This window comes from Coregonus clupeaformis, unplaced genomic scaffold (assembly GCF_020615455.1).
Source record: "Coregonus clupeaformis isolate EN_2021a unplaced genomic scaffold, ASM2061545v1 scaf0906, whole genome shotgun sequence".
Classification (NCBI taxonomy): Eukaryota; Metazoa; Chordata; class Actinopteri; order Salmoniformes; family Salmonidae; genus Coregonus; species Coregonus clupeaformis.
Genome location: NW_025534360.1, coordinates 66,534 through 92,035, shown reverse-complemented (window position 1 = coordinate 92,035; position 25,502 = coordinate 66,534). Strand labels below are relative to the sequence as shown.

Sequence of the window (25,502 nt, the reverse complement as noted above, 5' to 3'; positions counted from 1 at the left end):
TTTGACCGCACTGGAGTCGAAAGTCATCATCAACTTGCTGTAGTCACCTCTGTTAAGGTGAGGTGTTGTAAATGTAGTGTAGTCAGTCTGTTAAGGTGAGGTGTTGTAAATGTAGTGTAGTCACCTCTGTTAAGGTGAGGTGTTGTAAATGTAGTGTAGTGAGTCTGTTAAGGTGAGGTGTTGTAAATGTAGTGTAGTCAGTCTGTTAAGGTGAGGTGTTGTAAATGTAGTGTAGTCAGTCTGTTAAGTTGAGGTGTTGTAAATGTAGTGTAGTCAGTCTGTTAAGGTGAGGTGTTGTAAATGTAGTGTAGTCAGTCTGTTAAGGTGAGGTGTTGTAAATGTAGTGTAGTCAGTCTGTTAAGGTGAGGTGTTGTAAATGTAGTGTAGTCAGTCTGTTAAGGTGAGGTGTTGTAAATGTAGTGTAGTCAGTCTGTTAAGGTGAGGTGTTGTAAATGTAGTGTAGTCAGTCTGTTAAGGTGAGGTGTTGTAAATGTAGTGTAGTCACATCTGTTAAGATGAGGTGTTGTAAATGTAGTGTAGTCAGTCTGTTAAGGTGAGGTGTTGGAAATGTAGTGTAGTCAGTCTGTTAAGGTGAGGTGTTGTAAATGTAGTGTAGTCAGTCTGTTAAGGTGAGGTGTTGGAAATGTAGTGTAGTCAGTCTGTTAAGGTGAGGTGTTGTAAATGTAGTGTAGTCACCTCTGTTAAGGTGAGGTGTTGTAAATGTAGTGACGTCACCTCTTAAGGTGAGGTGTTGTAAATGTCCCAACACAGGAAGTCCATGTATAAGGAAGTAGAGGAAGAAATGGGCGTTATGGGTAGAAGACAAAAACATCTGAGGTTTGTAGCTTTCTTTTACAATTTAATGTAGAAAAGTGTTCTGGAGAAGTTAGGCTATCATAGAGAGACAGATGATTTAGGGGTAAGACATCTACAGAAATGTAAAGTTAATACAATACTGATTTCAACTTTCAAGAATGATAATTTTACTGTACATTGGTGTTGATTCATATTGCTTAGCCTAATCAATATGATCCAATGTGATGTGATGTTATAGGCTACAGGGCTATGAGGTAGGGTATTATTGGTAAAGGCGATTGACATCACATTATCGTGATTATTATCCACATGTCGAAACTGCGTTAGAAAGAGGTGCATCGGAATTATGTAAAGCTGTCACTAAAGAAAATAGTCTGTTTCGACAAGTCAGTCAAGTAAAAATGACGCGCAACAATAGCATAGAAACTATTTAAATGTTGGGATAAATCAAAGTTCAAGTTGAAAATGCTTTCTGGCGACACCGATCAGAAAGGCTGTGGTCCGTTTTGCTCAGTGCTGGACGCTTCATATAACTTGGCCAGCGCACTGTTGCGTAATGTTCCGCATCGTTGTCGGCACACCTGAATACAAGCCCGGGTGGAACGGACGAGATAAACTGTTGGCACCTCATGTGAAGTCAAGCAGTGCATGGGTGTATTCACTAAGGGCACTATTCCAACTTATGAAATTACGCCTTTCCTACGCACTGCTCATAGTTTCTATTCACACTTTACCTTATTAAGTTGCATAATGGGTTTTGCAGGCGTGGTTCGCTTGCGTGGGATGAATAAATGTATTTCAACCGCTGAAAACACTCCCACTTGCTTGGTAGATTTAAAAATACTCCCGATTTTGTAGATTATTTAGACACATTTTAGGGTTTGGAAAGTATGTATGAATCATACAAGAAAAACTGGTTTGGAGAAACTTTACACACTAAATATATTGATTAATAAAAAATACAGTGGTTTGATTCATCCTGAAAGTTGTCATATTCAAGTTCAATCCATGAAATATTGGAAGGTGGAAAAAAAGTGTACAATAGGGGTTGAATAGGGGGTCCTATACATTTACCCTAATTCTCACTAATCATGGAACTGTATGAAACCGGTTCAGTCGTCGTGAACCGTGAACCAGGCTACAGGTTTAACCTGCTACGTGTGGTCTGAGTTCCATAATGATTCAAACAGGCTACATGTCCTAAATTCTTGCACAACGTTAGCCTAATGCTAACGACCCTCAGGAACAACTGACGTGACAGAGGAAAGAAAGGGAAACAGAAAGGAATGATGCAAAATGTAAGCTACAAATTGAAGAAAACGAACACTAACGTGACAGTTATAAATGTATGTGGGTTTTACTGACCGTGGTTCTCGATAGTGGCTGATATTGAACATGATACAACTTGTAAAATAAACGGAGAAAAGCCTGGGCATAGCCTATAATTAAAACATTCCGAAGCTCATACATCAACTCGGCAGGTTCAGTCCTACAGAAGCCTAAAGCTTGGGGGTCCAAATTGCATCCACGCCTATTATGAGGTCACACCAGTAGAGGTGCGTGCGTAAAATCACTGGGGAAGACAGAAAAATACAATACAATCTATGTGTTGTAATAATGTTTTTGCTCTATAACCTGTTAATTCATATGCCTTGTGACCCTGATATAGGCTTTAGGCCTAAAGGTCGAGACAATAAGAAGACACAGTGGGAGAATAAATTCAACCACACCTTTGTTTTATCACAAAACCAGAGAGCAACTTCTGTCCGGTTAAGTCCACAAAGCATATTCTATGTAACAGAAAGTTACATGACCTACATCATGGTCAAGCCAGTTAATGTTTCCGACCACTAAACAACGATTGATTTAGAACCACAGAGAGTTACCGCAAGTTGTAAATGTAGTGTAGTCACCGCTGTTAAGGTGTGTGTGTGTGTGTCTGTGTGTGTGTGTGTGTGTGTGTGTGTCTCTGTGTGTGTGTGTTAGAGAGAGAGACAGATCCTATGTCAATAAGCTCTAAGGTCCTATGTTACTACACAGTGTATAGAGTACGTACTCTCAAATGACACCCTTTTCCCTATATAGTGCACTACTTTTGATATTGCACTATGCTCAATCTCCACCTCTCCCTCCCTCTCTCCATCCCTCTCTCCACCCCTCTCTCCCTACCTCCCTCCCTCCACCCCCTCCATCCCTCCACCCACCCTCCCTCCCATCCCCCCCACCTCTTCCTCTCTCCCCCCACCTCTCCCACACTCCTCCCTCCCCCCAACTCTCCCTGTCTCCTCCCTCCCTCCCTCCACCTCTCCCTGTCTCCTCCCTCCCTCCCTCCCTCCCTCCCTCCCTCCACCTCTTTCCCTCCCTCCACCTCTCCCTCTCGCCACCTCCACCTCTCCCTCCCTCCCTCCACCTCTCCCTCTCTCTTCCTCCCTCCCTCTCGACACCTCTCCCTCTACCTCTCCCCTCCCTCCACCTCATGTCCCAACATAGGAAGTATAAGGAAGTAGAGGAAGAAATTGACTTTACAGGGAGAAGACAAAAACATCAGAGGTCTGTAGCTTTCTTTTACAATTTAATGTAGAAAAGTGTTCTGGAGAACTTAGGCTATCATAGAGAGACAGATGATTTAAGGGTAAGACGTCTGCAGAATTATAAAGTTAATACAATACTGATTTCAACTTTCAAGAATGATGAGTTTAGTCTTATATTGGTGTTGATTCATATTAATTAGCCTAATCAATATGATCCAATGTGATGTGATGTTATAGGCTACAGGGCTATGAGGTAGGGTATTATTGGTAAAGGCGACTGACAGCACATTATCGTGATTATTATCCGCGTGATGAAACAACGTTAGAAGACGTGCATCGGAATTATGTAAAGATGTCACTAAATAAAGAAAATAGTCTGTTTCGACAAGTCAGTCAAGTAAAAATGACGTGCAACAATAGCATAGAAACTAAATAAATGTTGGGATAAATCAAAGTTCAAGTTGAAAATGCTTTCTGGCGACATGGATCAGAAAGGTGGTGGTCCGTTTTGCTCACTGCTGTGCGCTCGATATAACTTGGCCGGCGCACCGTTGCGTAATGTTACCCACTGGTTCAATCGTTGTCGGCACACCTTTCTTCTGAATACCTGCCCCGGTGCAACGGACGAGATAAACTGATCGCACCTCATGTGAACTCGAGCAGTGCATGGGTGTATTCACTAAGGGCACTATTCCAATTTATGAAAATACGCCTTTCTTATGCACGCCTTTCCCTACGCACTGCTCATCGTTTCTATTCACACTTTACCTTATTAAGTTGCATAACGGGCTTTGCAGGCGTGGTTCCCTTTGCGTGCGCTGAATAAATGTAATTCAACCGCTGAAAACACTCCCACTTGCTGGCCGACAGATTTTCTGGTGGAGTTTTCATTAAATAGCGTTTTCAGTACATACATTTTAAGCCTTTAAGGACGGTGTACCTTTAATTAGATTGTTGTCGACAGACTAGAATACATCGAGAGAACGGGTTGAGAATATAAAAAATACTCGGATTTTGTAGATTATTTAGGCACATTTTAGGGTTAGGAAAGTATGTATGAATCATAAAAAAACTGGTTTGGAGAACCTTTACACACGATGCAAAAATGATGCAAAATCTATGCTTCAAATGGAAGAAAACGAACACTAAAGTGACAGTTATAAATGTATGCGGGTTTTACTGATGGTTGCTGTCGATAGTGGCTGATATTTAACATGATACAACTTGTAAAATAAACGGAGAAAAGCCCGGGCATAGCCTATAATTACAGTTTTTTACAATCACTTTGGCACTAATTTCAGAACCTTGACGTCACTTTTCAAAACTCTAGACACAAAACTCAAAACGGTCATCACTTGTAACACAGGCTGTCCAATGTTCAAAACATTGCATTGTGCATTCATATCTTTAAAGAAATCTTACACTTGCACAATCATTGATTCAAAATACAAATTTATTGTGAAATACCAATGAAACGTTAATTTAGATCACCCACACACAAGCAACCGATAGTTTCACTGTGTCATTGTTCGTACAATCATTAAATATTGTAGTACAAAATAGGTGATACATGTTTCATTATGGTACTACATGTAAATACATCCCTGTAAAAGTACTACAGTAGTAGAGAGAATACCACAGACACAGTGGAATCATTGAACAAAATCTGAAATATATTGATGAAAAACAATACAGTACTGTAAAACATCAACTTGCTTGCTTGTACTGTAAAAAGCAAAACATAGGAGTGATTACTGTACTTCTACATGTTCATCAACTCTGTCTTGTGGTTTTGGCCACAGGTTCTCATCTACATCACAATGGATGTTTTCATTAGCCAAACATCTTGGAAAAAACCTTTGGCCATGGCGAATCCAGGCCTGACACTGGTCTGCCGTGATGTCATTGCATGCGTCATCCATGGCCTGGAGAAGAGTGACTTATTCATGAGGGCGCCTATCATAAACCTTCCATCTCCATGTGGAGAAATATTCCTTAATCGGGTTAAGGAAAGGAGAGTATGGGGGGTAAATACAGGGTGGTCAATTGTGCATGGGCCTGAAACCATGCTTGCATCATATGAGCATGGTGGAACCTGACATTATCCCACACGATGACATAGGTCACGCCATCAGCTCTACAGACCTAATCGAGCTCATCAAGGAAGGTTACAAGGGGACCATAGAAACGGTGTCTGATAAAGAATGATGATGAAATATTACATCCATAGATAATGTAGTCTAATTGGTTCATGCTCCACGCTAATTGGTGACAATGAATCTCGTTACTTTGAAACTTTCATGATCTAAACATGGAATATTGTTTGTCTGTTTCCATACAACTATGCATTAAGAGTAATGCAACAGTTACTTATCATTTTGAGCAGTTGTATCAATTGATAGTTGGATAATTGTAATGAAATGAGTAGACACTCATCTGAAATGTAATGTGTGAATTGCCTTTTGAAATAGTAGTACTTTGATATTAAGTTGTGTCATATTGAACAGGTGACTTTTGTTAAATGAACAAATGATCTTAGTTTTATGTGTATTGTATCCAAGCAATTGAAAAAAGTGTTAGAGTTTTGAAAAATTTGCATTTTGATCATTGGTTGTGAGTTTTGTGTCTAGAGTTTTGAAAAATGACGTCAAGGTTCTGAAATTAGTGCCAAAGTGATTGTAAAAAACTGTAAAACATTCCGAAGCTCATACATCAACTCGGCAGGTTCAGTCCTGCAGAAGCCTAAAGCTTGGGGGGTCCAAATTGCATCCACGCCTATTATGAGGTCACACCAGTAGAGGTGCGTGCGTAAAATCACTGGGGAAGACAGAAAAATACAATACAATCTATGTGTTGTAATAATGTTTTTTGCTCTATAACCTGTTAATTCATATGCCTTGTGACCCTGATATAGGCTTTAGGTCTAAAGGTCGAGACAATAAGAAGACACAGTGGGAGAATAAATTCAACCACACCTTTGTTTTTATCACAAAACCAGAGAGCAACTTCTGTCCGGTTAAGTCCACAATGCATATTCTATGTAACAGACAGTTACATGACCTACATCATGGTCAAGCAAGTTAATGTTTCCGATCACTAAACAACTATTGATTTAGAACCACAGAGAGTTACCGCAAGTTGTAAATGCAGTGTAGTCACCTCTGTTAAGGTATGTGTGTGTGTGTGTCTGTGTGTGTGTGTGTGTGTGTGTGTGTGTGTGTCTGTGTGTGTGTCTGTGTGTGTGTCTGTGTGTGTGTGTGTGTGTGTGTGTGTGTGTGTGTGTGTCTCTGTGTGTGTGTGTGTGTGTCTCTCTGTGTGTGTGTGTGTGTCTCTGTGTGTGTGTCTCTCTGTGTGTGTGTGTGTGTGTGTGTGTGTGTGTGTGTGTGTGTGTGTGTGTGTGTGTGTGTGTGTGTGTGTGTGTGTGTGTGTGTGTGTCTCTGTGTGGGTGTGTGTGTGTGTGTGTGTTAGAGAGAGAGACAGATCCTATGTCAATAAGCTCTAAGGTCCTGTGTTACTACACAGTGTATAGAGTACGTACTCTCAAATGACACCCTTTTCCCTATATAGTGCACTACTTTTGATATTGCATTATGCTCAATCTCCACCTCCCCTCCCTCCTTCTCTCCACCTCTCCTCCCTCCACTCCACCTCTCCCTCTCTCCCCCCACCTCTCCCTCTCTCCTCCCTCCCTCCCTCTACCTCTCCCCTCCCTCCACCTCATGTCCCAACATAGGTAGTATCAGGAAGTAGAGGAAGAAATGGACCTTACAGGTAGAAGACAAAAACATCGGAGGTTTGTAGCTTTCTTTTACAATTTAATGTAGAAAAGTGTTCTGGAGAAGTTAGGCTATCATAGAGAGACAGATGATTTAGGGGTAAGACATCTACAGAAATGTAAAGTTAATACAATACTGATTTCAACTTTCAAGAATGATAATTTTACTGTACATTGGTGTTGATTCATATTGCTTAGCCTAATCAATATGATCCAATGTGATGTGATGTTATAGGCTACAGGGCTATGAGGTAGGGTATTAATGGTAAAGGCGATTGACATCACATTATCGTGATTATTATCCACATGTCGAAACTGCGTTAGAAAGACGTGCATCGGAATTATGTAAAGCTGTCACTAAAGAAAATAGTCTGTTTCGACAAGTCAGTCAAGTAAAAATGACGTGCAACAATAGACATAGAAACTATTTAAATGTTGGGATAAATCAAAGTTCAAGTTGAAAATGCTTTCTGGCGACACCGATCAGAAAGGCTGTGGTCCGTTTTGCTCAGTGCTGTACGCTTCATATAACTTGGCCAGCGCACTGTTGCGTAATGTTCCGCATCGTTGTCGGCACACCTGAATACAAGCCCGGGTGCAACCGACGAGATAAACTGTTGGCACCTCATGTGAAGTCAAGCAGTGCATGTGTGTATTCACTAAGGGCACTATTCCAACTTATGAAATTACGCCTTTCCTACGCACTGCTCATAGTTTCTATTCAGAAATATTGGAAGATGGAAAAAAAGTGTACAATAGGGGTTGAATAGGGGGGTCCTATACATTTACCCTAATTCTCACTAATCATGGAACTGTATGAAACCGGTTCAGTCGTCGTGAACCGTGAACCAGGCTACAGGTTTAACCTGCTACGTGTGGTCTGAGTTCCATAATGATTCAAACAGGCTACATGTCCTAAATTCTTGCACAACGTTAGCCTAATGCTAACGACCCTCAGGAACAACTGACGTGACAGAGGAAAGAAAGGGAAACAGAATGGAATGATGCTAAATGTAAGCTACAAATGGAAGAAAACGAACACTAAAGTGACAGTTATAAATGTATGTGGGTTTTACTGACGGTGGTTCTCGATAGTGGCTGATATTTAACATGATACAACTTGTAAAATAAACGGAGAAAAGCCTGGGCATAGCCTATAATTAAAACATTCCGAAGCTCATACATCAACTCGGCAGGTTCAGTCCTACAGAAGCCTAAAGCTTGGGGGTCCAAATTGCATCCACGCCTATTATGAGGTCACACCAGTAGAGGTGCGTGCGTAAAATCACTGGGGAAGACAGAAAAATACAATACAATCTATGTGTTGTAATATTTGTTTTGCTCTATAACCTGTTAATTCATATGCCTTGTGACCCTGATATAGGCTTTAGGCCTAAAGGCCGAGACAATAAGAAGACACAGTGGGAGAATAAATTCAACCACACCTTTGTTTTATCACAAAACCAGAGAGCAACTTCTGTCCGGTTAAGTCCACAAAGCATATTTTATGTAACAGACAGTTACATGACCTACATCATGGTCAAGCAAGTTAATGTTTCTGATCACTAAACAACTATTGATTTAGAACCACAGAGAGTTACCGCAAGTTGTAAATGCAGTGTAGTCACCTCTGTTAAGGTGTGTGTGTGTGTGTGTGTGTGTGTGTGTGTGTTAGAGAGAGAGACAGATCCTATGTCAATAAGCTCTAAGGTCCTATGTTACTACACAGTGTATAGAGTACGTACTCTCAAATGACACCCTTTTCCCTATATAGTGCACTACTTTTGATATTGCACTATGCTCAATCTACACCTCTCCTCCCTCCCTCCCTCCAACCCCTCCCTCTCTCCACCCCCCCTCCCTCCCTCCCTCCACCCCCCCTCCCTCCCTCCCTCCAACCTCACTCCACCCTCACTCCACCTCTCCCTCTCTCCTCCCACCTCTCCCTCTCTCCTCCCTCCCTCCCTCTACCTCTCACCCTACTTGTAGAGAAACGCCAATGACATCCTCCTCTCTTTCATGTTGACAAAATGGTCTATCACTCTGTCATACAGTACACGCTCTATCACTCTGTCATACAGTACACGGTCTATCACTCTGTCATACAGTACACGGTCTATCACTCTGTCATACAGTACACGGTCTATCACTCTGTCATACAGTACACGGTCTATCACTCTGTCATACAGTACACGGTCTATCACTCTGTCATACAGTACACGGTCTATCACTCTGTCATACAGTACACGGTCTATCACTCTGTCATACAGTACACGGTCTATCACTCTGTCATACAGTACACGGTCTATCACTCTGTCATACAGTACACGGTCTATCACTCTGTCATACAGTACACGGTCTATCACTCTGTCATACAGTACACGGTCTATCACTCTGTCATACAGTACACGGTCTATCACTCTGTCATACAGTACACGGTCTATCACTCTGTCATACAGTACACGGTCTATCACTCTGTCATACAGTACACGGTCTATCACTCTGTCATACAGTACACGGTCTATCACTCTGTCATACAGTACACGGTCTATCACTCTGTCATACAGAGCTTTTAAATCAAAGGCCAAATGCTCGCAGGCTTCCCTTGTCTTCAATGCTACGGGCAACAATGTCATACTCGTTTGGACCAGACAGCATCAGATAGATGGCCTACACATAGAGAGACAGAGGGGCGCTGTTTAGCTCGCTCGGATGCTTTCTCCTGTGAGATACATTCAGCCTCTTGCGAATTAAAGGACAATTATGAAGCACAGAGAGACGAAAGATACATTATAGCCTGGCTTCCTTTGGTATAGAATAAATACCTGTCAACTATTTTAACTGTCTGTAATGTCTACTTGGTAAATGTTTATAATGTCTGTCAATCTAAGCTGTAACGTATTTTTAGTTGTGTTTACCCGAGGTAGACTAGCTGTTGTTATGGGGATCCAAGTCAAATCAAATCAAATTAACTGTGCATGTTTAAATGCAACAGGAAGTCTCTGTTTGAACTTTGACCACAGACAGTAAAAGTGTTGTCATTGTTAATGGTTCTTCAACAATGTTCAGAAATATTGACTGTTCTGTTATTTCTTATTGTAGCTGAGTGAGCTGTGACTTACATCTAAAATGAGTCTCTCTGGGGAGAGAGAGGAGGGGACCACTGCCTCTAAAATGAGTCTCTCTGGGGAGAGAGAGGAGGGGACCACTGCCTCTAAAATGAGTCTCTCTGGGGAGAGAGAAGAGGAGACCACTGCCTCTAAAATGAGTCTCTCTGGGGAGAGAGAGGAGGGGACCACTGCCTCTAAAATGAGTCTCTCTGGGGGAGAGAGAGGAGGGGACCACTGCCTCTAAAATGAGTCTCTCTGGGGGAGAGAGAGGAGGGGACCACTGCCTCTAAAATGAGTCTCTCTGGGGAGAGAGAGGAGGGGACCACTGCCTCTAAAATGACTCAAGACACCAGTTCTAAGAGGTAAGAGATTACATGTAAAATATACAGTTCTCTTAAAGATATAAAACTAAAGGGAAAAGTTTTCCCAAATTACATCAAATGTAGTTCTACATCATTAATTTAAAAGTCCCCAAACCGATTTACCAATTGCAGACTGTCGCTTTATAAAGAAACATCAGGACTTCTATGAGTTCAGCTATACAGTTGTTGAAATGATGTAGATGAGGTACTGATGATATATTGATGAGGTGATCTGCCTCCCTGTTTTGTTCAGTGTCCAGAAGCCCAGAGCAGAGTCACCTGCCCCCAGCCTGTTATCAATGAAGAGTGATCAGCCACCTGCTTTCAGCCAGGAACCATTACCAGATGACAATAAGGAAGTGGAGAGTTTGGACAGTGAGGATGCATTAAAGATCACACACAACCTTCTGGACAGAAGAAGTAAGACTATGTTTCATACAATATTACAAAGAACGGGACAAAGGCCCCTCTAACACACACACACACACACACACACACACACACACACACACACACACACACACACACACACACACACACACACACACACACACACACACACACACACACACACATGAACTTATGAGTCCCAACTCTCATTGTTTTCCTACAGGTCAAACTCTTCTGACAGTCCAACAAGACATTAAGGCTAAACTGAAACACAAGTATCAACACATATCTGAAGGAATTGAACACCATGGAAACCAAAGTCTGTTAAAGGACGTCTACACAGAGCTCTACATCACAGAGGGTGGAAGTGGAGGGGTCAATTATGAACATGAGGTGAGACAGATAGAGATGGCATCCAAGAAACAAACCACACAAGAGACACCAATCAAATGCAACGACATCTTCAAGCCTTTACCTGGACAAGACAAACCTATCAGAACTGTGCTGACAAAAGGAATCGCTGGCATTGGAAAAACAGTCTCTGTGCAGAAGGTCATCCTTGACTGGGCAGAGGGAAAAGCAAATCAGGACGTTCATTTCATGTTTCCTCTTCCTTTCCGTGATCTGAACCTGAAAAAGGACCAATACAGTCTGATGCAACTTCTTTCCCACTACTTCTCAGAGCTGAAAGAGATTGACAACATTGAAGATGGTGAAACCAAAACTGTTTTCATTTTTGATGGTCTGGATGAGTGTCGACTTCCTCTAGACTTCAAAAACAATGAGAGGTGCTGTGATGTCACGAAGCCAACCTCAGTGGACGTGCTGCTGACAAACCTCATCAAGGGGAATCTGCTTCCCTCTGCTCTCCTCTGGATAACCTCACGGCCTGCAGCAGCCAATCAGATCCCTCCTGAGTGTGTTGACCAGGTGACAGAGGTACGAGGGTTCAATGATCCACAGAAGGAGGAGTACTTCAGGAAGAAAATCACAGATCAGAATCTGGCCAATGAAATCATCAAACACATGAAGACATCAAGGAGCCTCCACATCATGTGCCACATGCCAGTCTTCTGTTGGATATCAGCCACTGTCCTTGAGATTATGCTGAAAGAGGCAGAGAAGGATGAAGTCCCCAAAACTCTGACCCAGATGTTCACACACTTCACGCTCATCCAAATCACTGTGAAGAACAAGAAGTACAACAAAGCCACAGAGACAAACCCAAAGGAACTGTCTCAGTCAGACAAAGAGATGATCCTGAAACTGGCAAAGCTGGCTTTCCAACAGCTGCAGAAGGGCAACCTGATCTTCTATGAGGAGGACCTGAGAGAGTGTGGCCTTGATGTCACAGAGGCATCAGAGTACTCAGCATTGTGTACAGAGATCTTTAAAGAAGAATCTGGGCTGAACCAAGAGAAGGTCTACAGCTTTGTGCATCTGAGCATGCAGGAGTTTCTAGCAGCAGTGCATGCTTTAGAATCATGTCTGGACAAGAAGGAAAATGTTTTCCCCCCCAAAGCAGTCACTAGTGATAGTGATGATGATTCCTCTGACGATGACTATGATGAAGAAGCCACTCCAACCCTACTCCAAAATGTCATCACACAACAGGACAGAGACATGAAGTCAGACCCGTTGTATGACTTACACAGGAGAGCAGTGGACCAGGCCTTGAAGAGTGAGAATGGACACCTGGACCTGTTCCTCCGCTTCCTTCTGGGCCTCTCACTGGAGTCCAATCAGAATCTGTTACGAGGCCTTCTGACACAGACAGGAAGTACAACACAGAGCAATGAGGAAACAGTCGAGAGAACAGTCAGGTACCTTTCAGACAAGATCGAAAGGGAATCCTCACCAGAAAGGATCATCAACTTGTTCCACTGTCTGAATGAACTTGGTGCCAACTCTCTAGTTGAAGAAATGCAAACCTCCCTGCGATCAGGAACTCTTTCAGAAACAGACCTAGAACTTCACCAATGTTCAGCCCTGGCCTACCTGTTACTGATGTCAGAGGAGGTGCTGGAGGAGTTTGACCTGAAGACATACACCACATCAGAGGAAGGTTATCAGAGGTTGCTGCCGGTAGTGAAAACCTGCAAGAGAGCACTGTAAGTTCTACTATTGAGTTGATGTATACAGTATCATTATTCTGAAGGATTTGTATATCTAACAGATGATCTCCTCTCTCCAGACTGGATCACTGTGACCTCACAGATGAATCCTGTGAGACTCTGGCTTCAGCTCTGCAGACACCAAACTCCCCCCTGAGAGAACTGGACCTCAGCTACAATGACCTGGAAGACAGAGGAGTGAAGCTGCTCTGTGTTGGACTAACCAGTGCACTCTGCAACATACAGACACTAGTGTGAGTTAACTATCTTCAGTATCTACTGTGAGTGTTTATATATTATGTATGTAGTTAGTATGTGTATGTTTTTAACATTATTTGAACATCTTGGTAAATATGCAGAAACATACATAAAATGTGATAAATATATCAAACTAAGGTTAAATATCTTGAGTGAGTTAGTATGTTTTTAACATTGGTTAATCATGTGTCCTTCTGTTATTGTCTTAATGCATCTCATTATTCTTAAAGCTTTGCATATTTATCAGTGTATCACTATATCTCCTCTCTCCAGACTGGCTGGCTGTGAACTCACATATGAATCCTGTGAGACTCTGGCCTCAGCTCTGCAGACACCAAACTCCCCCCTGAGAGAACTGGACCTCGGATACAATTACCTGGGAGACCGAGGAGTGGAGCTGCTCTGTGTTGGACTAACCAGTCCACTCTGCAACATACAGACACTTGTGTGAGTTAACTTTATTCAGTATGAGTTATTATGTGTATGTTTTAAACATTATTTGAACGTATTGGTAAATATGCAGAAACATACATAAAATGTGATAAATATATCAAACTAAGGTTAAATGTCTTGAGTGAGTTAGTATGTTTTTAACATTGGTTAATCATGTGTCCTTTTGTTATTGTCTTAATGCATCTCATTATTCTTAAAGCTTTGCATATTTAACAGTGTATCACTATATCTCCTCTCTCCAGACTGGATCGCTGTGAACTCACATATGAATCCTGTGAGACTCTGGCCTCCGCTCTGCAGACACCAAACTCCCCCCTGAGAGAACTGGACCTCAGCTGCAATGACCTGGGAGACAGAGGAGTGGAGCTGCTCTGTGTTGGACTAACCAGTCCACTCCGCAACATACAGACACTAGTGTGAGTTAAATATCTTCAGTATCCACTGTGAGTGTTTATATATTATGTATGTACTGTATACTGAACAAAAATATAAATGCAACATGCAACCATTTCAAAGGTTTTACTGAGTTACAGTTCAAATGAGGAAATCAGTCAATTGAAATAAATTCATTAGGCCCTAATCTATGGATTTCACATAAATGGGAATTCAGATATGCATCTGTTGGTCACAGATACCTTTAAAAAAATAAGTATGGGTGTGTATCAGAAAACCAGTCCTTATCTGGTGTGACCACCATTTGCCTCATGCAGCGCGACACGTCTCCTTCACATAGAGTTGATCAGGCTGTTGATTGTGGCCTGTGGAATGTTGTCCCACTCCTCTTCAATGGCTGTGCGAAGTTGCTGGAAACTGCCGGGAACTGGAAGACGCTGTCGTACACGTCGATCCAGAGCATCCCAAACATGCATGTCTGGTGAGTATGCAGTCCATGGAAGAACTGGGACATTTTCAGCTTCCAGGAATTGTATACAGATCCTTGCGACATGGGGCCGTGCATTATCATACTGAAACATGAGGTGATGGCGGCGGTTGAATGGCACGACAATGGGCCTCAGGATCTCGTCACGGTATCTCTGTGCATTCTAATTCCCATCGATAAAATGCGATTGTGTTCATTGTCCGTAGCTTATGCCTGCCCATACCATAACCCCACCGCCACCATGGGGCACTCTGTTCACAACGTTGAAATCAGCAAACCGCTCGTCCACACAATGCCATCACGACGCCATACACGCTTTCTGCCATCTTCCCGGTACAGTTGAAACCGGGATTCATCCGTGAAGAGCACACTTCTCCAGTGTGCCAGTGGCCATCGAAGGTGAGCATTTGCCCACAGAAGTCGGTTACGACGCCAAACTGCAGTCAGGTCAAGACCCTGGTGAGGATGACGAGCACGCAGATGAGCTTCCCTGAGACGGTTTCTGACAGTTTGTGCAGAAAGTATTCGGTTGTGAAAACCCACAGTTAAATCAGCTGTCCTGGTGGCTTGTCTCAGACCATCCTGCAGGTGAAGAAGCCGGATGTGGAGGTCCTGGGCTGGCGTGGTTAGTCTGTGATTGTGAGGCCGGTAGGATGTACTGCCAAATTCTCTAAAACGATGTTGAAGGCAGTTTATGGAAGAGAAATTAACATAAAATTCTCTAGCAACAGCTCTGGTGGACATTCCTGCAGTCATCATGCCAATTGCACGCTCCCTCAAAACTTGACACATCTGTGGCATTGTGTTGTGTGACAAAACTGTACATTTCAGAGTGGCCTTTTATTGTCCCCAGCACAAGGTGCACCTGTGTAATGATCATGCAGTTTAATCAGCTTCTTGATATACCACACCTGTCAGGTGAATGGATTATCTTAACAAAATGGATTATCTTAACAAAGGAGAAATGCTCACTAACAGGGATCTAAACAAATTTATGCACAACATTTGAGAGAAATAAGCTTTTGTGCGTATGGAACATATCTGGGATATTTTATTTCAGCTCATGAAACGTGGGACCAACACTTTACATGTTGGGTTTATATTTCTGTTCAGTATAGTTAGTATGTGTATGTTTTTAACATTATTTTAACATTTTGGGACATATCCAGAAACATACATAACATATATAAAACTAAGGTAAATATCTTGAGTGAGTTAGTATGTTTTTAACATTGGTTAATCATGTGTCCTTCTGTTATTATCTTAATGCATCTCATTATTCTTAAAGCTTTGCATATTTAACAGTGTATCACTATATTTCCTCTCTCCAGACTGTCTGACTGTAAACTCACATATGAATCCTGTGAGACTCTGGCTTCAGCTCTGCAGACACCAAACTCCCCCCTGAGAGAACTGGACCTCAGATACAATGACCTGGGAGACAGAGGAGTGGAGCTGCTCTGTGTTGGACTAACCAGTCCACTCTGCAACATACAGACACTAGTGTGAGTTAACTTTATTCAGTATGAGTTATTATGTGGATGTTTCAGACATTTGTTAATCATGCGCTCTTCTGTCCTCTAGTCTAGGTCAGTGTGGTCTGACAGAGGGTTGCTGTTCAGATCTGGCCTCAGTCCTGAGTTCACCCAACTCACAACTGAAACAACTGGAGCTGAGAGACAATGACCTGCAGGACTCAGGAGTTACACTGCTGTCTGCTGGACTGGAGGATCCAGACTGTAAACTACACACACTGGGGTATGTACAGCTGTTTCAGTCAGGTCGGTACTGAGCTGAGTTACACTGCCCTCTGCTGGACTGGAGGATCCAGACTGTAAACTACACACACTGGGGTATGTACAGCTGTTTCAGTCAGGTCGGTACTGAGCTGAGTTACACTGCCCTCTGCTGGACTGGAGGATCCAGACTGTAAACTACACACACTGGGGTATGTACAGCTGTTTCAGTCAGGTCGGTACTGAGCTTAGTAAAACAAAAATCTAATGTTTCATCACAATGTTTGTGTCATGGGCAAATATATGGGTGTCCTACAAGATGATTGACACCAGTCCACCAACCTAGACAGCTGTTGTGTCTCTCTGTAGGCTGTCTGGCTGTCTGGTCACAGAGGAGGGCTGTGCTGCTCTGTCTTCAGCTCTGAGGTCAAACCCCTCCCACCTGAAAGAGCTGGACCTGAGCTACAATCACCCAGGAGACTCTGCAGGGGGACTGCTTTCAGCTGCTCTGGTGGATCCCACAGATAAACTGATGAAGCTGAAGTAAGTCAGAATAGATGTCCTAATAGTGTGAGCAGTGGTTGTGTCCTATGTAGTGTAGTAGGTTCAGTAACATGAGGACATGATGGTAGAATTAAGGGGACGTTTACCCAGCAGGCTTAGCACTCCAACACAGCATACATCATCACCACATGAATACTCTTCTTCTGCATCTCTGATATCCTGTTGGAATTGTACTCTGTTCTGTATGCAGTAGGTAGGCTAGAATACCTGTATGTCTCTAGTAATGAATTGTACTCTGTTCTGAATGGAGTAGGTTGGATAGAATACCTGTATGTTTCTAGTAATGTATTGTACTCTGTTCTGTATGCAGTAGGTAGGATAGAATACCTGTATTTCTCTAGTAATGAATTGTACTCTGTTCTGTATGCAGTAGGTAGGATAGAATACCTGTATGTCTCTAGTAATGAACTTGGATAGTGCACCAGAACACAACAATATGGTTTAAATGTTGACTGCTTTATTAGGTATTTGACAGTCAATAACCTGTTTCTCCTACAGTGTGGATCATGGTGGAGAGTTCAGGCTGAAACCAGGGCTGAGGAAATGTAAGTCTCTTCAATCCTAATTAACTACATATTCAGAACTACAGTAACATAGTAACTAATCAATACTTGTTCTCTACCTACAAAACAACATTTTATATGAAGATGTGGTTTGATTAAACTCTCCTTTTGTCTACAGATGCCTGTCAGCTCACCCTGGACCCAAATACAGCAAACCCAAAGCTGATACTGTCTGAGGGGAACAGGAAGGTGACACGGGTGGAGGAGAAGCAGCATTATGAAGACCATCTTCCCCAAGTTCTCTGCAGAGAAGGCTTATCTGGATCTCGTTATTACTGGGAGGTGGAGAGGGATGGTGACATGGCTCTCATTGGTGTGGTGTACAAAGGAACGAAGAGTAAGGGAGAGAAGAAGGACAGTTATATTGGATTCAACAGGAAGTCCTGGTGTTTATTCTGCTCTGACAGTGTATATACCTTTAACCATGCTACAGTCAGCAGATCCATCCCTGGTCCTGTTTCTAACAGAGTTGGAGTGTATCTGGACTGGCCAGCTGGTACTTTGTCCTTCTATAGTGTGTCCTCCTCTGGTACACTGACACACCTTTACACAGAACACACCACATTCACTGAACCCCTCTATCCTGGGTTTGGGTTTGGGTTTGGGGTTTCCTCCGTCTCAATGACCCTGTGTCAGATAGATGACCAACACATTCAAAGGTGAGTCATAGCAATGTTTCATCATGTGTTTTCCTCTGGAATCATTCCTACAATTAGATTAGTATTGGTGTGTTTTAATGTGTTCTGTTGGACCTACAGACAGTTAGATTAGTAGTAGTGGTGTGTTTTAATGTGTTCTGTTGGACCTACAGACAGTTAGAATAGTAGTAGTGGTGTGTTTTAATGTGTTCTGTTGGACCTACAGACAGTTAGATTAGTAGTGGTGGTGTGTTTTAATGTGTTCTGTTGGACCTACAGACAGTTAGATTAGTAATGGTGGTGTGTTTTAATGTGTTCTGTTGGACCTACAGACAGTTAGATTAGTAGTGGTGTGTTTTAATGTGTTCTGTTGGACCTACAGACAGTTAGATTAGTAGTGGTGGTGTGTTTTAATGTGTTCTGTTGGACCTACAGACAGTTAGATTAGTAATGGTGGTGTGTTTTAATGTGTTCTGTTGGACCTACAGACAGTTAGATTAGTAGTGGTGTGTTTTAATGTGTTCTGTTGGACCTACAGACAGTTAGATTAGTAGTAGTGGTGTGTTTTAATGTGTTCTGTTGGACCTACAGACAGTTAGATTAGTAGTAGTGGTGTGTTTTAATGTGTTCTATTGGACCTACAGACAGTTAGATTAGTAGTAGTGGTGTGTTTTAATGTGTTCTGTTGGACCTACAGACAGTTAGATTAGTAGTGGTGGTGTGTTTTAATGTGTTCTGTTGGACCTACAGACAGTTAGATTAGTAGTAGTGGTGTGTTTTAATGTGTTCTGTTGGACCTACAGACAGTTAGATTAGTAGTGGTGTGTTTTAATGTGTTCTGTTGGACCTACAGACAGTTAGATTAGTAGTAGTGGTGTGTTTTAATGTGTTCTGTTGGACCTACAGACAGTTAGATTAGTAGTAGTGGTGTGTTTTAATGTGTTCTGTTGGACCTACAGACAGTTAGATTAGTAGTGGTGGTGTGTTTTAATGTGTTCTGTTGGACCTACAGACAGTTAGATTAGTAGTAGTGGTGTGTTTTTAATGTGTTCTGTTGGACCTACAGACAGTTAGATTAGTAGTAGTGGTGTGTTTTAATGTGTTCTGTTGGACCTACAGACAGTTAGATTAGTAGTAGTGGTGTGTTTTAATGTGTTCTGTTGGACCTACAGACAGTTAGATTAGTAGTGGTGGTGTGTTTTAATGTGTTCTGTTGGACCTACAGACAGTTAGATTAGTAGTAGTGGTGTGTTTTAATGTGTTCTGTTGGACCTACAGACAGTTAGATTAGTAGTAGTGGTGTGTTTTAATGTGTTATGTTGGATGTACAGATGTTTCCTCTCCTATGTCTCACTGTAGTGTCAGTTTCACTCTAACCACAAGAGGGCATCAGAACCTGTTAAAATGATACCTGGTGACTTCACGTCTCTAGGGGCTTTCATCAAGATAAGCAATGTCACCTGTAATGTCACCATCAGTATTGACTCCATGGAAGTTGAAATAGTGTTATGTCACATTTGGTAATCCACCCTACATAGGGAGTGGTTCTGTCACCCTTTATACACCCTTTGTATTGCTTATGAAGACTCTATGTATGCTATATAAAGCCTTTATAAGTTGTATTTAGTTTAATCACAGTCTATCCATCTGCTTTCCCAACAGCAGAGACCATGGTGGAGAGTGTTGTATCAAGCCTGGACCTGAGAACACCAGAGACCAGATATGTGAGTGTTAACTGATAATTGTTTTAAAATCAAAATACGATTAAAGCGTTCTTGAGTCCAAGGCAAGGAACACAACCATGATCTATTTGGTCAAAACAAACTTAAAGGTAGAGTCAGCAATATGATGTAGATGCATAAAGTAAACATCATAGTGGGTAAACTTCTACAACAACTAAGGGCGTTGGAGCGCGATGCTAAACTTCTCTGTTTTGGTCCCGTGGCTACCACACTGTAAGAGTGAAGAGAACCCGTGCACATGGGCAGATACTGTGTGAGAGAGAAGTCAGGCATCTTGCTCATCACAATATCTGCGGTGCTGCTCGTACGACATCATTTAGCTGACTCTACCTTTAAGCTCTCATCCTGGGATCTACCAGAAATCAGGCCCCCAACATCTACAAAACATGGACCAGAACCATGTTGTTTCCTGCTTCCACAAACATTCATTAATATAACACTAATGTCAGATTATGGTATGATAATGAGTGTACATTCTGAGACTGTTGCTCACTTACATTCATTTTATTACAAGTCTGTTTAATATTTATTAATTCATTATTACATGAGATTGTCCGTTTTAAATAACAACTACTTTTGACTTCAGGGATTCCTCAGAGCTGTAAGACTTGTGACCATGTTGAGGTAAGTCATAATGTCAATTCTAACTTTTACATACCTTCAGGAGTCAGGCACAGTCTGAAAGCCAGGTGTGTACTGACCAACCATTCATACTGGGATATAGACAGTCCTGTGTTCTGCTTTAGTAATATAAACACAGTCTGAAAGCCAGGTGTGTACTGACCAACCATTCATACTGGGATATAGACAGTCCTGTGTTCTGCTTTAGTAATATAAACACAGTCTGAAAGCCAGGTGTGTACTGACCAACCATTCATACTGGGATATAGACAGTCCTGTGTTCTGCTTTAGTAATATAAACACAGTCTGAAAGCCAGGTGTGTACTGACCAACCATTCATACTGGGATATAGACAGTCCTGTGTTCTGCTTTAGTAATATAAACACAGTCTGAAAGCCAGGTGTGTACTGACCAACCATTCATACTGGGATATAGACAGTCCTGTGTTCTGCTTTAGTAATATAAACACAGTCTGAAAGCCAGGTGTGTACTGACCAACCATTCATACTGGGATATAGACAGTCCTGTGTTCTGCTTTAGTAATATAAACACAGTCTGAAAGCCAGGTGTGTACTGACCAACCATTCATACTGGGATATAGACAGTCCTGTGTTCTGCTTTAGTAATATAAACACAGTCTGAAAGCCAGGTGTGTACTGACCAACCATTCATACTGGGATATAGACAGTCCTGTGTTCTGCTTTAGTAATATAAACACAGTCTGAAAGCCAGGTGTGTACTGACCAACCATTCATACTGGGATATAGACAGTCCTGTGTTCTGCTTTAGTAATATAAACACAGTCTGAAAGCCAGGTGTGTACTGACCAACCATTCATACTGGGATATAGACAGTCCTGTGTTCTGCTTTAGTAATATAAACACAGTCTGAAAGCCAGGTGTGTACTGACCAACCATTCATACTGGGATATAGACAGTCCTGTGTTCTGCTTTAGTAATATAAACACAGTCTGAAAGCCAGGTGTGTACTGACCAACCATTCATACTGGGATATAGACGGTCCTGTGTTCTGCTTTAGTAATATAAACACAGTCTGAAAGCCAGGTGTGTACTGACCAACCATTCATACTGGGATATAGACGGTCCTGTGTTCTGCTTTAGTAATATAAACACAGTCTGAAAGCCAGGTGTGTACTGACCAACCATTCATACTGGGATATAGACAGTCCTGTGTTCTGCTTTAGTAATATAAACACAGTCTGAAAGCCAGGTATGTACTGACCAACCATTCATACTGGGATATAGACAGTCCTGTGTTCTGCTTGTAGGAATGCAGGATTTTAACTGTTGTCATATTTTGTCATTAGACAGTTTAATTGGATCAATCCCCAGCATTCCATGTAACATTGAATAAATACATTAGATAAATTACTTTGTTCATTTAATGAGCCAGTTTCCCGGACAAAGATTAAGCCTAGTCTTGGACCTTAAATATCTTTCTATTGAAACTTCCATTGAGCATGCTTTAAGTCCAGCACTAGACTCAATCTGTGTCCAGGAAACTGGCCCCATATGTATAACTGACATGCTTGTCCTTGTTCAGGACTCCACACACTGGCTTCAGATTGAACCCTTGACTTCCACTGTCCAGGGAGTGAAAATGTTCAGGTAAAATAACTACTTTTAACATTTCATTCCATTTGCTAGTGTATTTCCCCATTACCTTTGGGAATAGGCTTCTAATCCAACCTCTCCATTTGACGATTGACCCTCTCTACCATATCCTGTTGTTGCCCTCAGGCACAGGACACCCAAGGGGCGTTATGAGTGCACAGTGTCTGGGCTCCGCTGGGTGTGTGACAGAGATGTCATTCTGAAGTATCACTTCAGGAACTGGGAACCCTACAGTCAACTTCTGAAAGACATGCAGTACGGACAAGGTGGTCCATTGCTGGACATCACTATGGAGTTAGGTGAACTGGAGGAAGTTCATCTGCCACACTTTGTCTGTTTAGGTAAAACCATATAGACATAATATTCAGAAATACATTTCCATGTAACTGAGTTTCACTTCCTGAATGAATGAATGAATATTCTGGGAGTTTGAGTTTACTGTGATCTGATACTGCATATTCTTTGTGTTTTAGTTGGATGAATAATCCAATATTTGTCTTTCTGTCTCCTTTTTATTGTGTTGTTCAGGGACCAACCCTTCCCTGAGGAATGAGATGAAGATTCTTCATGTAGAGGAACATGGAGTGTCTGTTGAGGAAGTGCATGAGGTCACCAGATTCCATGCCAAAATTCTCCATCCCAAGTTCTCAGTTATCTCTGTTATACTGAGCTATATCTTTTGGCGGAACATAGATGTCCACTGTGAGCTGATGCTCTATCTGTCAGTGAAAAAGCAAACACTAATTCCACGCCTATACCTGTTCCCCAGTAACCCCAGCCAAATACAGGTGAGGTACCATTCTTTTAGAGGTGACCTTAACTAAGCAGTGGTACGGTTTATGTTGACACTCATAACATGAAGATAATAGTGTGTTGCTAGTTTTCTGAATAATGTTTGAATAAGACTATACATTGACTGGTTGTGTATTTCATGCCTCGTTTCGCAGGCTGTGAAACAACAGGAAAAGTCTGAAGGGTCTTCAAGGGTTCTCATCTCAAGACCGGAGCAGGCCTTCAAACTGAATAGTTACTTCAGGCTGAACATTCCCTGTTCTACCGCCATCAATCCACCGGTACAGTTTTAGTAGACTAAGAACATGAATCTGAGATTTAAATCACATTTCTATCCATTGCTCTCTCTCGCTCGATGGCTCTCAATTCAAATGGCTTTGTTGGCATGGGAAACATATGTTTACATTGCAAGCAATCTCTCTCTCGCTCTCTCCATCTCTCTCCAGAAGATTCATCTCATACATAGAGACTCCACACCAAGCTTTTTCAGGGCGGTTGTGAAAATGACAGGGGTTAACATTGAGATGGAGTTATTCGATGATGATGAGAGGATTGCATGGAAAGAAGTGGTATCACAAGGTAGGAGCATATGTCAATCATAACTTTGTACTTTTGTAACAGATGCTATTTAGAGTGATATAACCTCATTTGGTTTATCTTTCAGATGAATACATCACTGCCACCCATTCAACAAGTAAGTAAACATGAGTTACAGTGCATTCAGAAAGTATTCAGACCCCTTGACTTTTTCCACATTTTGTTACGTTAGCCTTATTATAAAATGGATAAAATAGTTTTTCCCCTCATCAATCTACACAAAATACCCCATAATGACAAAGCAAAAACAGGTTTTTAGACATTGTTGCAAATGTATACATAAAAAAAACCTGAAATATCACATTTACATAAGTATTCAGACCCTTTACTCAGTACTTTGTTGAAGCACCTTTGGCAGCGATTACAGCCTTGAGTCTTCTTGGGTATGACGCTACAAGCTTGGCACACCTGTATTTGGGGAGTTTCTCCCATTCTTCTCTGCAGAAGCTCTGTCAGGTTGGATGGGGAGTGTCGCCGCACAGCTATTTTCAGGTCTCTCCAGAGATGTTCGATCGGGTTCAAGTCCGGGCTCTGGCTGGGCCACTCAAGGACATTCAGAGACTTGTCCCGAAGCCACTCCTGCGTTGTCTTGTCTATGTGCTTAGGGTAGTTGTCCCGTTGGAAGGTGAACCTTGGCCCCAGTCTGAGGTCCTGAGCGCTCTGGAGTAGGTTTTCATTAAGGATCTCTCTGTACTTAGCTGAGTTCATCTTTCCCTCGATCCTGACTAGTCTCCTAGTCCCTTCTGCTGAAAAACATCTCCACAGCATGATGCTGCCACCACCATGCTTCACCATAGGGATGGTGCCAGGTTTTCTCCAGACATGACGCTTGGCGTTCACGCCAAAGATTTTAATCTTAGTTTCATCAGACCAGAGAATCTTGTTTCTCATCATCTGAGAGTCCTTTAGGTGCCTTTTGGCAAACTCCAAGCGGGCTGTCATGTGCCTTTTACTGAGGAGTGGCTTCCGTCTGGCCACTCTACCATAAAGGCCTGATTGGTGGAGTTCTGCAGAGATGGTTGTCCTTCTGGAAGGTTCTCCCATCTCCACAGAGGAACTCTGGAGCTCTGTCAGAGTGACCATCGGGTTCTTGGTCACCTCCCAAGGCCCTTCTCCCCCGATTGCTCAGTTTGGCCGGACCGCCAGCTCTAGGAAGAGTCTTGGTGGTTCCAAACTTCTTCCATTTAAGAATGATGGAGGCCACTGTGTTCTTGGGGACCTTCAATGCTGCATAACTTTTTCGGTACCCTTCCCCAGATCTGGACCTTGACATAATCCTTCGACCTCATTGCTTGGTTTTTGCTCTGACATGCACTGTCACCTGTGGGACCTTATATAGACAGGTGTGTGCCTTTCCAAATCATGTCCAATCAATTGAATTTACCACAGGTGGACTCCAATCAAGTTGTAGAAACATCTCAAGGATGATCAATGGAAACAGGATGCACCTGAGCTCAATTTCGAGTCTCATAGCAAAGGGTCTGAATACTTATGTAAATAAGGTATTTCTGTCTTTTTATTTTTAATACATTTGTAAACATTTACAAAAACCTGTTTTCGCTTTGTCATTATGGGGTATTGTGTGTAGATTGATGAGGAAAAACATGCAGTTAATCCATTTTAAAATAAGGCTGTAACGTAACAAAATGTGGAAAAAGTTAAGGGGTCTGAATACTTTCCAAATGCACTGTACAAACCAATGGCTTGAGGGCCAGTCGACATGGTTTACTGTTGGACTAGTCCTGATTATAAAAGGCTGTCTTCAAGATCAATGACATCTCCTCCAGGACTTGATGTACATTAGCCTGGTTCTGAATGCCCCAATGACATCTCCTCCAGGACTTGATGTAGATTAGCCTGGTTCTGAATGCCCCAGCCTGTTTTTCTACGTCTATGAAAACCGACCCTAAATATGAATGAAACAGT

General features: G+C 42.2%; 2 protein-coding genes and 2 long non-coding RNA genes across 5 annotated transcripts in view; all 4 read left to right on the top strand.

The window, feature by feature from the left end:
• Positions 1-25,502, top strand: part of LOC121579390 — a 114,649-nt gene that overhangs the window by 87,653 nt on the left and 1,494 nt on the right. The window contains exons 11-16 of the mRNA XM_041893960.2: positions 22,117-22,181; positions 22,314-22,528; positions 22,716-22,975; positions 23,135-23,260; positions 23,426-23,558; positions 23,644-23,673. Of these exons, the coding sequence (XP_041749894.2) occupies positions 22,117-22,181; positions 22,314-22,528; positions 22,716-22,975; positions 23,135-23,260; positions 23,426-23,558; positions 23,644-23,673 (829 nt within the window). The remainder of the gene's footprint in view (positions 1-22,116; positions 22,182-22,313; positions 22,529-22,715; positions 22,976-23,134; positions 23,261-23,425; positions 23,559-23,643; positions 23,674-25,502) is intronic.
• Positions 3,327-10,320, top strand: LOC121579427. Its single transcript, XR_006659189.1, has 3 exons — positions 3,327-3,366; positions 7,081-7,140; positions 10,225-10,320. It is a non-coding gene; the product is annotated as an uncharacterized LOC121579427 (long non-coding RNA).
• LOC123485949 (protein NLRC3-like) lies at positions 10,506-13,099 on the top strand. Its single transcript, XM_045217072.1, has 3 exons — positions 10,506-10,594; positions 10,848-11,014; positions 11,208-13,099. Exons 1-3 carry the CDS (start codon positions 10,524-10,526, stop codon positions 13,097-13,099), a joined length of 2,130 nt encoding a protein of 709 aa, XP_045073007.1. The 5' UTR covers positions 10,506-10,523.
• LOC123485951 lies at positions 13,310-16,832 on the top strand. Of its 2 annotated transcripts, none has more exons than XR_006659188.1 (3): positions 13,310-13,352; positions 16,274-16,447; positions 16,795-16,832. It is a non-coding gene; the product is annotated as an uncharacterized LOC123485951 (long non-coding RNA). The 2 variants fall into 2 exon arrangements; XR_006659187.1 differs by lacking the exon at positions 13,310-13,352 and adding an exon at positions 16,151-16,194.